The sequence below is a fragment of the Haliotis cracherodii genome, unplaced genomic scaffold (genome assembly GCF_022045235.1).
Source record: "Haliotis cracherodii isolate W230 unplaced genomic scaffold, xgHalCrac1.p SCAF_3, whole genome shotgun sequence".
NCBI classification, from domain to species: Eukaryota; Metazoa; Mollusca; class Gastropoda; order Lepetellida; family Haliotidae; genus Haliotis; species Haliotis cracherodii.
In genome coordinates this window covers 2,445,193-2,459,661 of record NW_027266286.1, presented here as the reverse complement: position 1 = coordinate 2,459,661, position 14,469 = coordinate 2,445,193, and the positions used below count along the sequence as shown (strand labels likewise).

The 14,469-nt window shown below is 43.5% G+C and overlaps 1 protein-coding gene across 1 annotated transcript; it reads right to left on the bottom strand.

Moving 5' to 3' along the window:
• Positions 1-419: 419 nt before the first annotated feature.
• LOC139474136 (excitatory amino acid transporter-like) lies at positions 420-6,927 on the bottom strand. Its single transcript, XM_071257017.1, has 6 exons — positions 6,752-6,927; positions 5,866-6,089; positions 5,020-5,146; positions 4,167-4,400; positions 2,759-2,953; positions 420-558 (listed from the first exon to the last, which is right to left on the bottom strand). Exons 1-6 carry the CDS (start codon positions 6,925-6,927, stop codon positions 420-422), a joined length of 1,095 nt encoding a protein of 364 aa, XP_071113118.1.
• Between the last annotated feature and the right edge of the window lie 7,542 nt (positions 6,928-14,469).

Below are 14,469 nucleotides of genomic sequence, written 5' to 3'. Positions count from 1 at the left end.
CCATTACACAATGTCTGAAGACGACTTGGCTCCCATTACACAATGTTTGAAGACGACTTGGCTCCCATTAAACAATATCTGAAGACGACTTGACTCCCATTAAAAACTGTCTGAAGACGACTTGGATCCCATTTAACAATGTCTGAAGACGACTTGGCTCCCATTACACAATGTCTGAAGACGACTTGGCTCCCATTACACAATGTTTGAAGACGACTTGGCTCCCATTAAACAATATCTGAAGACGACTTGACTCCCATTAAAAACTGTCTGAAGACGACTTGGATCCCATTTAACAATGTCTGAAGACGACTTGGCTCCCATTACACAATGTCTGAATACGACTTGGCTCCCATTACATAATGTTTGAAGACGACTTGGCTCCCATTAAACACTGTCTGAAGACGACTTTGCTCCCATTACACAATGTCTGCGTGGTCTATCATGTTCTCTTCTTGCTCCCTGTGTACAGCTCCAGCACCTTGTCGGGGGAAGTTAGCAAGGAGGGCCGCCGCCATACAGTCTCCGCTGATATTCACCATGGTGATGACGCGGCCCCTGAAAAAGTAAAGCAGGGAGTATGGTTTTGACGCCACTTTTAACAATATACCCGGCGGGATACACCAGAAATGGACTTCACACATTGTAACCATGTGGGAAACCGAACCCGGACCGGACGATCGAACGTTTTAACCACATGGCTACCCACCTCCCAATGGAAAGACGTACATGGATATTGGGTAACCGGGTTTGAATCGCTTTTTGACCAGACAATCCAGTGATTGACAACATGAGCATCGATCCACGCAATTAGGATCGATGACATGCATTAACCAAGTCAGCGAGCCTGACCACCTGATCCCGTTTGTCGCCTCTTACGACAAGCATAGTCGCTTTTTACGGCAAGCATGGGTTGCTGAAGACCTATTCTAACCCGGATCTTCACGGGACTTTGGACATGTCGGCCCGTTGGCAGGGGCAGGGTTGTTACGGGTGCGTCACGTTGACGCCGTTTATAAACCTATCACCGTATTACACTATATTGAATTAGGTTCCTGACAACCTCGGGTAAACCTTGTAACCAGCTCATCTTCCCAATCCAGGTTTAGATGCGGTTCTCTCGCAGACCAAGGTTTTGAAATGGGTCTCTTCTAAACCTGCTTAGAGGTTGTATTTTTCAAGTGTAATCCCTTTGTTTCACAAATTACGTTTTATGAACTTGCCTCTTGATGTGAACACAATTGTGTTCGGTAATTGGTTAAAAGTCACAATTTCTTTTCATATGAAAATTCCATGACGTGAATCGAACGTGCAACATCACATATCGTATTCAGGTTTGTAACCCACTGTTTTCCAACGGAGCTAACGAGGCAGGTGAAGAGTTGTTCAAATTATCATGTCATGACTCCTGGCTCGTTCATGCTGCACGTGTTTGTTCTCTCGCACGGTTTTAGCGAATTCCTATTGTACCGCGATACACTGTATTATTTCTCTATAAGGTATGTCGATGTTTTCTCATCTTGTTCTGGTATTTCTTGCATTGAGACAGTTCATAAGTTGGATAAAACACACCTCCTTGGCAGTGAGTGAGTGAGTGAGTGAGTTCTATCGCGGCGTGTCAGCTTAATGTGGGAGGAAAGCGCAAATTGATGCAGGTCTCACACGTTTACCACTTCGGTGAAACCCACGGGCACGGGTATGGTGCTGACAACCATAATAGCGGCAAACCGGGATTCGAACCCACATTCATAGGTTTGTGGCGTGACCAAGGGACAGAAATCTGCACAGCGAATCGCTGTGCCTTAGGCGAATTGCGGCCAAAAGACGTGCTGTTGAAGAAAACGATCTGACAGTATGGGTCTTCTGTATCGTTTCTGACCACAAAACCGAGTTTTCCACTTGCACTTTCAAAACACGAACAACAGGTCCTAGTAAAAACGCTTGATTCTTATTTAAAGATTATGACTTATGCCTAACAGCGAGTCGTTAACAGATGATAGCTTAACAATCATTACATGCAAAATGAAACAAAATACATTTTTCTATTTCGGTTGGAACACTAGCAACGTTTTCTTGTCAAGGGCCGTTAATTTATATGGAGTGTGGGATGTGGTTTCCCTTTGACTGAAAACAACCAATGAAATACATAGCGTCTAATGGAGCGAGCACCTTGTCGATCATATAGCATGATGGCACGCTGTTCTAAAATTATTTAGTCCATGAATGAATATTCCATCACGAGTGATAAATGAAAAATATTGAAATTTATTCATCAGTGGTGTATAAAAGATATTAAAAAATATTATCGGTTTGGTCTCAGGGGACCACTTAACCGTCGAGGGACTTCCTATGCGTACGTGCGTGCGTGCGTGCTTACGTGCGTGCGTGCGTGCTTACGTGCGTGCGTGCGTGCGTGTTTCTTTGTTATAATCAGGATTTAGCCAGGAATTCGTCTTCGATTTTGCACCATACCACATGTACATATCCCACTTCTTCAGTCCACTGGGCAGTCGGGTAGCCTAGTGGTTAAAGCGTTCGCTCGTCATGCCGAAGACCCGGCTTCGATTCCCGACATGGGTACAATGTGTGAAGCCCATTCTGGTGTCCACAGCCGTGATATTGCTGGAATATTGCTAAAAGCGTCATACAACCATACTCACTCACTTACTCACTCTACAGGACACTAATTCGTTTAAGTTACATTTAAAGCATCATTTGACATTTTTTATAACTAACTGTTTGAAACTCAACTACATACCAGATTATGAAGATGTCGATGACGTTTAGCGGTATTGCATTCAGTTGTGCGATGAAGACGACGGTGACGACTTGAAAGATGGCGGTGCCGTCCATGTTGATGGTGACCCCTATCGGCAGCACAAAGCGGCAGATGGTCAGGTCAATCTTCAAATTGTCTTCACAGCAGCGGACGGTCACCGGAAATGTGGCACCGCTGTTATTAACAACGTTCATCATGAATATACAATGCCCTTTTGAAAGGGTCAAATGTAAAGTGAGTGAGCCACGTTTGACGCCGCTTTTAACAGTATTCCAGTTATATACCGACGTGTCAGCTTAATGTGGGAGGAAAGCCCGAAGTGATGCAGGTCTCAGACGTTTATCACTTCGGTGAAACCCACGAGCATCGGTATGGTGCTGACAAACCTAGAAACATAATCAGGGCGAACCGGGATTCGAACCCACATTGACAGGTTTCTGGCGTGCCTAAGAGACGCAACTCTGCACAGCGAATTGCGGCAGCTTAGACGACTGGGCCACCCGTGCTCCCTCAAATGTAAAGAATGTAAAGCGATAGACAGGGAGGGAGCCGTTGGAATGGTCCAACAGGGAGCGAATCACGACGTCATTGCCAGAGTGTTTGGATGCGCCCGTATAAGCGTTACCAGGTTAATGCAAAGGTTACATCAGATGGGCCGGACAACAGACAGGCCGAGAAGAGGAAGACCACGGTGACCACGTCCATCTAAGACCGCTACATTTGGACAATTCACCTCCGAAACCACTTCGTGACCGCGACGTTAACTGCAGCGACGGCACTGCGGCACAGGATCAGTCAACAAACCGTGTACAGGAGATTACGAGCCCAGGGTATCAAAGCACATTGACCCTACCAAGGAATGTTGTTGACACCTCAACATCGGGTCTAGAGACTGATATGGGTCAGGAGACTTTGACGTTGGCAACTGCGTTACTGGACGTGTTATGTTCTCTGATGAGAGCAGAGTTTGTCTCGATGGTCAGCAATCTGCGGTGACTTGGAAACCAGGCTCATGGTTATTCATGGTAACATGAATGCACAGCGATATCGAGATTTAGTTTGGCGACCAGTTGCGGAGCCATTCATCTAGCAACAGTCCCATGGAATCATTTTCCAGCCCGACAATGCGACTCCGCACACGGCATGGTTGACGCAGAACTCCCTTAACAACGCGAACATTCTGGTTTTACCATGGCCGTCATGCTCGCCGGACATTAACCCAATTGAACGTTTATGGGACCACCTCGATTGCCAAGTAACCCAGTGGCCTCGGTCAACCGCCAGGAATTGGAACAATGCCTCCTATAGATATAACATTTGTTACATTTGACCATTTTCTAAATGGCATTGTGCATTGATATTCTTATAATTACGATGCAAATCAAACCTTGAATTTGTTCCGACTGCAGTGACCAGAGTCTGACGTATTCCACGAGTGATCCTGTAGGGGTTCCTTCTGGTGAGCGCCAAGTAGATGAGGGGGAGGACGATAGCGGAGTGGACAGCGTACCCGACAAGGTTGGTGACCATGTACATGCCAAGCTGACGACCTGTGGTCAGCAGGTCTTCCACAGCCAGGATCTTGGACATTGTGAGGCACAGGATCCCTATATGCGAATACCTAGGTAGAGATATTACTCCACTGTGCAAACATGTGCGTTTCAAGTTAGCCATACGAAACACTTACATATAAATGGCTGCAACTAATGAAATATGAAAGAATATGATATATTTTGACCATATTTCACTAATTTAAACATTAAATCAATGTTGTTTGCGTATTTCTTTATACATTACTTCAGAAAATCTGAATATGAGAAAATTTCATTTTAATGTGTTAGTTTTTATTGTCACAGTGTTCTTCTTTAGGTCTCTGTTTGTATTTGTTTGTTTGTTTGTTGTTTAACGCCCACTCAGCAATATGCCAGCTATATGACGGCGGTCTGTAAAGTAATCGATTCTCGACCAGACAATACAGTGATTGACATCATGAGTATCAGTACTCGCATTTGGGATACGATGACGTGCATCAACCAAGTCAACAAGCCTGACCACCCGATCCCGGTAGTCGCCTCTTGCATTTTATGTGTGATTGAGATATTGCCTGTTGACACTGGTAATCGATCCTGTTTGCGGGCATGAACACATTTCTTCAAAAACATCAGTAGCTTAGTAGTTGCATGTTGTTATTTTTATCAGCCAAGCTAACATATATGACGTAACCTGTATTCCATACGTACCAAATAACAAGCGTAACCATTGTCATGGTGATGTCATTGAGCGAGGTAAAGAATCTTAGCATCACTTCATCGGCCTTTCCTAGTCTTCCCAAACAGAGCCCGAACACGACACAGTACGCCAGTATACCTGTTGAACAGAGCACGAGAAGAAAAACAGTGGTTGACAGCGATGAGCAGCTATCAGTGAGCGAGTGAGTGTTGTTTCATGTTCGCGGATATATCAGCGTATATAATCGAGTGGTTGATAGAGATGAGCAACGATTCACACTTGTGACAAAGTGTCAGCCAGCGACAACACGACCCTCGTCTAGGGACAATCACTTGGGAACCAATTTCGCCCCACATAGTTATAACTGAATCGGGCACACGGGTTGGTATCAACACTTCCCAGAGACCTACATTCAGGAAACACTTATAAGTTATGCGAAATCAGTCCTACCAGGAACGTTGTCCATAAGTTTGTCTGTGTTTCCCATCTTACGCCCGCCCTGAATTGAATATAAAGTTTTCGCATCTCAATTTGCCCCATTACTGCGGAAATGTGTGCCTCGATGCCCTAAAATACAACTACCATTGCACGTTCATTATAAACCCGGGTCAGCTTGATCTTTCTTCAGCTATGTTTCTGAAGCAAAGCGACTTGATCTACGTCATCAAGTAATCTAAAGTGTTTGAAACATTGAAATGGTATGAAATACATTACACAAGTAGTGAGAAAACATTTAGTTTACGCCCGACTGCTCCCTTACTGGTTAACACGCCGTGATATAACCGAGATATTGTAAGTGGCGATAAACTAAACGAATTCCCAAAGTCAGTGTCTGTTTGAAGTAAATGTTCTCTCACCGATTGTGTTCATCCCTGTCACATAAACACTCTTCTGTTCCCAGTGTGCCGGCCTCTGTGGCCTCAGTCCGGTGGTATTGGGGTTTAGTATATCCTCCAAAGAAGCATTTCTTCCAGGTCCCTGTACGACATGGGAATTATTCACAGCTCTTCTGTCCATGTAAACATACTTTGTCCCTGTTTGCTGAATGGCTGCCTGTACGATATTTTCCGGGACGACGTTTCTGAAAAGGATTCCTGAGAACTATAACATGTTTCTTGTCTTAACAAAAGTGTTTCACAAATTGAAAAAATATGAAAGATAATCATTGATGATACTAAAACAGTGTGATATGCAATACTACACAAGTATTTGTGAAAATAAGTCATGATTTTACGTGGCTTCGACCACGTTAAGTACAACTTTCACAGATTTCAGTGGTAACCCTACATGCAGTCAGAACCAAAATTTGTATGCCTACCAGTTTTCATTTTCTTTAAAAACAATAATTAACGAAGTTTGTATGTGATATGTATTGCAATTTCCTTGATCAGCCGTGAAGATAGGTCTTCAGCAAACCTAGTCTTGCCATAAAGATGGCTATGCTTGTAGTAGTAGGCGACTAACGGGATCGGGTGGTCAGGCTCGCCGACTTGGTTGAAGCATGTCATCGTATCCCAATTGCTTGGGAATGCTCATGACATCAATCACTGGATTGTCTTGTCCAGACTTGATTATTTGCAGCCTGACCACACGATCCCGTTAGTCGCCTCTTACGTTAAGCATAGTCACCTTTTAAGGCAAGCATGGGTTGTGAAATAACTGAAAATAATTTCACACATATCCATGGCCCATGGCCAGTAGGCATATTACATATTTGGCAATTGCGTTGATATTAAATGAAACCTGAGGAGATCCAGAAAAGCATCCCTGGGAGAGAGATGGGGAGCTGCTCCAGCCTCCTGTGTTGTGGACTGCATCATGTTTCCCCGTCCTGGTCTGATGGCGAGGACGAGGGTGAGGCCGACAACCAGGGCCACGACGGTGGTGCTGATGTAGTAGGCGAGCGTCACGAAACCCATTGTAGCAGCTGACTTGCCATCCAGATTTGCGTTTCCTTGAATGTTAACATCGTAACAAATATGGCCCAGGTCCTTACGCCAACGATTCAAAACACAGGAGTGTCCGGTTGTGTGCAATGCATTAGCTCCTGTGAACTTGTTCACTGGACCTTTTTGTAAATGGCCTAATTGGAGCACTAAAAAAGTTATAACTTGTGTTGTTTTGCCATCTGTAGTCTATGATAGAATACATAACTGTCTACCCGTTTCTTCCGTGTGTCTACAGTGCGTCTACGTGTGTCTACCGTGTGTCTTCCGTGTGTCTACCGTGTGTCTACCGTGTGTCTTCCGTGTGTCTTCCGTGTGTCTTTCGTGTGTCTTCCGTGTGTCTACCGTGTGTCCACCGTGTGTCTACCGTGTGTCTTCCGTGTGTCTTCCATGTGTCTACCGTGTGTCCTCCGTGTGTCTACCGCGTGTCTTCCGTGTAACTACCGTGTGTCTTCCGTGTGTCCTCCGTGTGTCTGCCGTGTGTCTTTCGTGTGTCCTCCGTGTGTCTACCTAGTGTCTTCCGTGTGTCTACCGTGTGTCTTACGTGTGTCTACCGTGTGTCTTTCGTGTGTCTTCTGTGTGTCTACCGTGTGTCTGCCGTGTGTCTACCGTGTGTCTTCCGTGTGTCTACCGTGTGTTTGCCGTGTGTCTTTCGTGTGTCTTCCGTGTGTCTACCGTGTGTCTACCGTGTGTCTACATTGTGTCTACCCTGTGTCTTCCGTGTGTCTACCGTGTGTCTTCCGTGTGTCTACCCTGTGTCTTCCGTGTGTCTTCCGAGTGTTTACCGTGTGTCCTCCGTGTGTCTGCCGTGTGTCTACCGTGTGTCTGCCGTGTGTCTTCCGAGTGTTTACCGTGTGTCTTCCGTGTGTCTGCCGTGTGTCTGCCGTGTGTCTACCGTGTGTCTACCGTGTGTCTGCCGTGTGTCTACCGTGTGTCTTTCGTGTGTCTACCGTGTGTCTACCGTGTGTCTACCGTGTGTCTTCCGTGTGTCTTCCGTGTGTCTGCCGTGTGTCTGCCGTGTGTCTACCGTGTGTCTACCGTGTGTCTGCCGTGTGTCTGCCGTGTGTCTTCCGTGTGTCTACCGTGTGTCTACCGTGTGTCTACCGTGTGTCTTCCGTGTGTCCTATTGCTGGGTCCGGCGTTAAACAACAAACAAAGGAACCAAACAAAAGACTTCATCTTTTAACTCTCACCAATATGTTTTGGTTACATTCCCAAAGATGATTAAATATGTTTCTTGCTGTTAACTTCCCCGTTAAGAGTCAAGCAACGCCGGCTTCGGAGAGTTGTGGATGGGTGACTCCTGAGATGTTCTAGGCCTCTTGTCCTGCCCGACACTGAAACACATGTTACATGTGATGTCTCCTAAATGACTTTCGAAACAAGTTTGGATACCCAAATGGATGTGATGGTAAAGGCAAATCGAGCTGTATGCTCCCCATGGAGCGGGGAATGTCATATGAGTGCACGCTGATCTAGTGATCATGATAGGAATTGTGTTGCGCAATGAACGTATTCTGGGGCACGGATAATGCGTAACATGACAAATCCAAACCCTTTTTAACTGATATCATATTTGGGCGTTTCATTAAGAGCCCTTTCTAAAAAAATCAGTTGTGTATGCCAATCTATGAACATTACCGTATTGAACACAACGACTACGAGGAGCCTATCTACGCCGTACCCAACCAGGTTCTGGGTGTGTCCTCCTCTCATCAACCACAGCCGGGGCCCACGTCCCCTGAATCCCACTGATTCAAATGTTGAATCCTCCCCTCAAACCAACCACAACGCCATGACGATTCAAATTGAATCCCCCTCTGAAACCGACCACAGCGCTATGAAGAGTCAACTTAAATCCTCCCCTAAAACAGACCACAACGCTATGACGATTCAACTTGAATCCTCCGCTGAAACCGACAACAATGCTGTAAAGATTCAAGTTAGAATCCTCCCCTGAAACTGATCACAGTGCTCCGAAGATTCTAATTGCACCCCCTCCAAAAACTGAGCACAGCGCTCTATCGCGGTCCTGCGATTCAGATAGGGATGACACAGACAGCCCTTGATCTAACGTCGAGTTGGGCACAAAGGAGTAGCCTGGTGTGACATATTATATCAATAGGCAGTTGTCATGCAAAACCAGTCTTGAACCTCTGTAATAGCAAGCTGTCGAGCCTGGATGTTGTTTCTGATTCCACATAATCTGAATAATTCATTCCATTCATTATCGTTATCCTTAATACAATTGTTATCTGACAAGCCAGTCGCAGTAAACCTTCAAATCATATATAAAAGCGGGGTTTCACTATTATAGAATGGTGATTTAAAGCTCATATAGTCAGCAAGAGTCTAGTGGTGGGCTGTAAAATACATGTCACATACGAACATGTGATGATGCCTGCATTATGAGAGTCTTCGTGGTCTAGTGGTGAGCGAGAGCGTATGTATTTATCATGTATGTGTTTACTTATAGCTATGTTATTTATGTATAATGTAAAGCGTTCATAGGGGGCACGGGTGGCCCAGTCGTCTAAGGCGCCGCGATTCACTGAACAGAGTTGCATCCCTTGGACACGCCAGAAACCTGTGATTGTGGGTTCAAATTCCGATTCGCCTCAATTATGTTTCTAGGTTTGTCAGCACCATACCCGTGCTCGTGGGTTTCACCTAAGTGATAAACGTCTGAGACCTGCATCACTTCGGGCTTTCCTCCCACATTAAGCTGACACGCCGTGATATAACTGGAATACTGTTAAAAGCGGCGTTAAACCCAACTCACTCACACACTCACAAAGGCGTTCATGTGTAGGTGAGGTGAGGTGAAATGGGGTTTAACGTCGCGTTCAAGATTATTGCACTTATATAGCGACGTGCATGTAGGTGTGTGTGTTTGTGTGGCTGCTTGTACTAGTCCGGACTGATGCCGATTTATAGTGCTAGCTCACTGAGATATCATGCCACAGTCTAACATGAATGGCCCCACTCGGACACAGTATACTGACTCCGAGCCGACAAGGCCTTGTTTTAGCCCCTTAAATGCCGAGCGCCAGACATGGTAACAACAAGTACCATCTTTTAACGTCTTTTGGTATGACGCGGTCGGGGATCGAACCCCGAACCTTCCGCTCTCCGGGCGGACACTCTACCACTAGAACACGGAGGCGGTTCGTTCATGTGTATGTTTTGTGTAAAACATAATGCGTGTTTGCTAAGATTACCAGTTTTACCTAAGTGAGCATGTTTGTCTTTGTATTTGTATTTAGATGCAGGCATCATTGTCTTGTCAGTTAGTGTTTGGTGAACTCCGGTTTCACCTTCAGGGTATGCTTGTACTTTCTTGTGTATTAATGTAATCATTAGTTGTATTTAGCACAACATCACATGTATAGGGATAGAAATGCATATGCAGTTATTGTGACCTATAGCACATTCTCCAATGTATTTGGGGCGGTCGGGTCGCCTAGTGGTTAAAGCGTTCGCTCGTCACGCGGAGGACCCGGGTTCGATTCCCGACATAGGTACAATGTGTGATGCCCATTTCATGTGTCCCCCGCCGTGATATTGCTGGAATATTGCTCAAGCGGCGTTACACCATATTCACTCACCGACTTCAATGTATTTTGTTAAAAACATGAGTTCTATCTATTTCTATGATGTCATCGGTTTGACGATGTGACTGAATATAATATAATATGACTGCATGTTTATGTCTGTGTATATTTATATATTAATATATATTTAAGTGTATATTTATTATTTTAGGTATATGTTTCAGGGCGTTTGTTCAGACCGTCAATAAATCATCTTCACATACAACAACCATTGTTATTTATGAACAGCCGCGGTTACACATGTATATATACATAACAGAAATTTAACTCTCTTGGTATTTACTTCTATTAAAGTATTTCCTCGTCTCTCAATGTTCAAACTGAAACTGCTTCATAATTTTTCTGCGTGGCTGAGTGATCTGAGTATTTTCTTCGGTTTTCGGATTTAAAGAGCTTTTTATTCTCACTACATTATGATTCATCATGCACCATATTAGAAATAGCACGTATCTAAATAACTTGACTAAAATATATGAAACCACTTTAAACATGTCCGTTCACAACATAACATTGATTTGCGCATATCAGGCGACTCGAACTTGGCCATCAAGTCATGAATATTAAAAATATCTCGTTACATGACACGGCAATAAAAACTGAATCCTTACCATGTCTTTATAATTATGTGCATTTCAATCAAGTATGAAACTTGACATAAACGGCACAGTAGGAGAGGCACAGATGAAAGGCTATTTTGTAAAAGTGAGTAAGTAAGGTTTTACGTCGCCTTTAGCAATATTCCAGCAATAGCGCAGCTGGGAACACCAGAAAAGAGAATCTCTATCACTGTACCCACTTCCGTTGTTTCATATTCTGTGACACCCCAGATACACTAGAACCCACCTTGTTTCTGGTGATTTCATCAATGTCTCCTTGCTTGAAACGATGGTTTTCCCTTACAACGAGTGACTGAGTGAATGGTGTTTTACACCACGCAGTCTGCAGTATGCCAGATTTATCGTCATGTTCGTCTTGGCATGGCAACCAGTGGTTGACAGCATGAGTAAGGATCATGCCGTCGGGGTAGGATGACACAAACCAGGATGGTCACACTTGTTACTGTGACTCCATACTCACTCACTCACCCACTCACTCACTCACTCACTCACTCACTCACTCACTCACTCACTCACTCACTCACTCACTCACTCACTCAATCACTCACTCACTCACTCACTCAATGCAAAGGCAACCGCTCATCTTGTGCTGGACGTAACATTTGACACGCAACCCGGCGGGATACGCTGTTTTCTTATTCTCACTGCTATGTAATAATAATAATAATAATAATAATAATAATAATAATAATAATAATAATAATAATGATAATAATAATAATGATAATAATAATAATGATGACGATGATGATGATGATGACAGAAGAACAACAACCAACCACAAACAAACATGTGCATACCGTATCCACTCCCTGAAGCATGCTCAAAGCGCTTCATCAGAGAGTCAGTGTGCACACGAATTTCACTCTCAGCTTCCTGGGGAGTATACAACCCAAGTGGCCTTATGACGCCCTAGAAGGTAAATAATCAAAGTATTATCTCATCCAACCGGGTACCCATTCACTGCTGGTTGAACAGATTCATATTGCGAACAAAGTCTCTTACCTAAGGAGACACCGCATGTGACACATGTGCTTCAGGGTGTGGTAGGAGTCAAACTTGCCAGACAGTGCCATCCATCCAACCACTCTCCGCGACCAATGTTTCTTTATGTTGCCTGAGTTATGGCTTGTGCGCAGTACAAGGTACCAAACGTCACTCCCGTCTGTATTTCTAGCGAATGTTACAAACGACTTGGCAATATGACTGATGTTTACAAGCTGTTATATGGCAGCGTATTTCATTGTTTAACAATGATTGTGACTGTGTTGCATTGTTTCTGTTTGGATTCGGTAGATGCTCATTGCATTGTTTTTGGACAGTGATCAGTCGCCAGGAAGTTACTATATTTAGATGCTAGTGTGGTGTGTAAACTTCCGGTCCGGTATACCGCGGACGGTGATAGTTTGTTATAGAAACCTCTGTAATGTTCTCGTGCCGTTATAATGGTGAAGGCACTGTGTAGAACTTTCCAGCAGCTTGTTGGGCTGTATCTAAGGGGACAATAACGTGTTAACGTGTCTCTTTATTACATCGGAACCAGCTTTCATGTGAGGATCACTCATCGTCCCTGATTCCCTGCTTAGCCCATCTCGGAAGCTTGACCACTGTCGCCACTGTGTGGATATATATTATTATCACTGACCTTTGCTATCATCATTGTATTTTTGTATTTGGTACTGACCACAGCGAGTATTTATTGCCATTGAATATTGTACTACAACTCTATTGTTTACGACCATTGTAATTGCTGTGCAGTAATTTGTATTGATTTGTAAACTTAATTACTTTTGTAATACATGTTTTGATTGTATACTTCTTGTTGGTTGTTGATTGGTTTCACAAACAGTTCTTTATGTACAGATTTCGGGGTTAACACATTGTTTCAATTTGGCAATCAACACTTACAAAGAATAGTACTGTTTTGTTTGCGTCTAGACTGAGTTTAACACTCACTCACAGGAACTCACTCCTAAAATCAGTGACAGAGCATTTGAAGTGTACATCACTGTATCTTTTTGCTGCTAAGTTAGCTATATCCAGTATAGTGTCTGCATCAGCCTTTGTTCGACACCCAGCATGGACAATGTGTGACTCGAGGTTCTGGTAAGGACGAGTTGACAGTTCAAGGAACACGAGGCTGGGGAAAATTAACACTCCAGGCAGGTTTGAATATGTCCCTCGATTTTGTGCTACATCATATGTAAGAAGGGGTATATTTTGTATAATCAATGTGTACCTAACAATGCAGATTCGTTTTCAGTATCTATACTTCCAAGACTCAAGGATATTTACTTACATGAAAGTACAGAAAAATGCAATTATTACAAGCTTCTTAAGACGACTATTCCCCCAGAATACTATTTGTTTGATATCAATTTTAGCACAATTTAGATGCAGCTCTGATAGACATAGGATCGAAGTAGCCAGACATAGAAACAGAGCCAAAGAATTGAGATTATGTGAGCAATGTGGTTAAATGTGATTGAAGATGAGTTTCACATCTATTGGTCTGTCCAAAATACGACCATCTAAGACTATATATATTGAACTACATTTTTATGTACATCCAACTCAACAAAACTATATATCAATCATGTCAACAACTGATAAAGATACTCTAAAAAACTATCAATGTTCATTTATCATGCTATGTTAATTAGAATATGACCTGTTAAACATATCAGCACCCACTCTCGAAAACAGAATTGTACTATGGGCCTGAGGCCTTTCAGTATGGAATATAACTTATCCTTATCCCTATCCTGTAAGAAAGAGTGCGTGAGTTAGGTTTTACCCAATGTTCAAGCAATACCCGACGGGACACTAAAAAGAGGGCTTCACATCTTTCCCATTTGGGTAATCAATCCTAGATCTCGCCGGCGCCCCATCAACTACCAGTGGTCATACACAACTGTTAATGGACACAATCTTACAATGTTATCAGCAGAGGCTGTTCAAAAGATAGTTAATAAAAGTGAAAGAGATATTGCTGTTCAAAAGATAGTTAATCAAAGTGAAAGATATATTAGTTGTACTGTAGTGTTATAGAAATACAAGGTGTAAAGGTTATTGATGCAAAAACATGAGGAGAAATAAAATAATTGTGAAAAAAACATTTCTGTAGACAAACCCATTTTCAAACAGGCAAACTATCACAGGTCACAAGAAATGAATCACGTGACTCGTTCACCCGAGAGTCAATATGAGGAAATGTTTTGAAGCCACAGCACGCGTGTGCAGCCATGGGCGACGTGAGGGTGTCTGGAACAATACTGGTATTA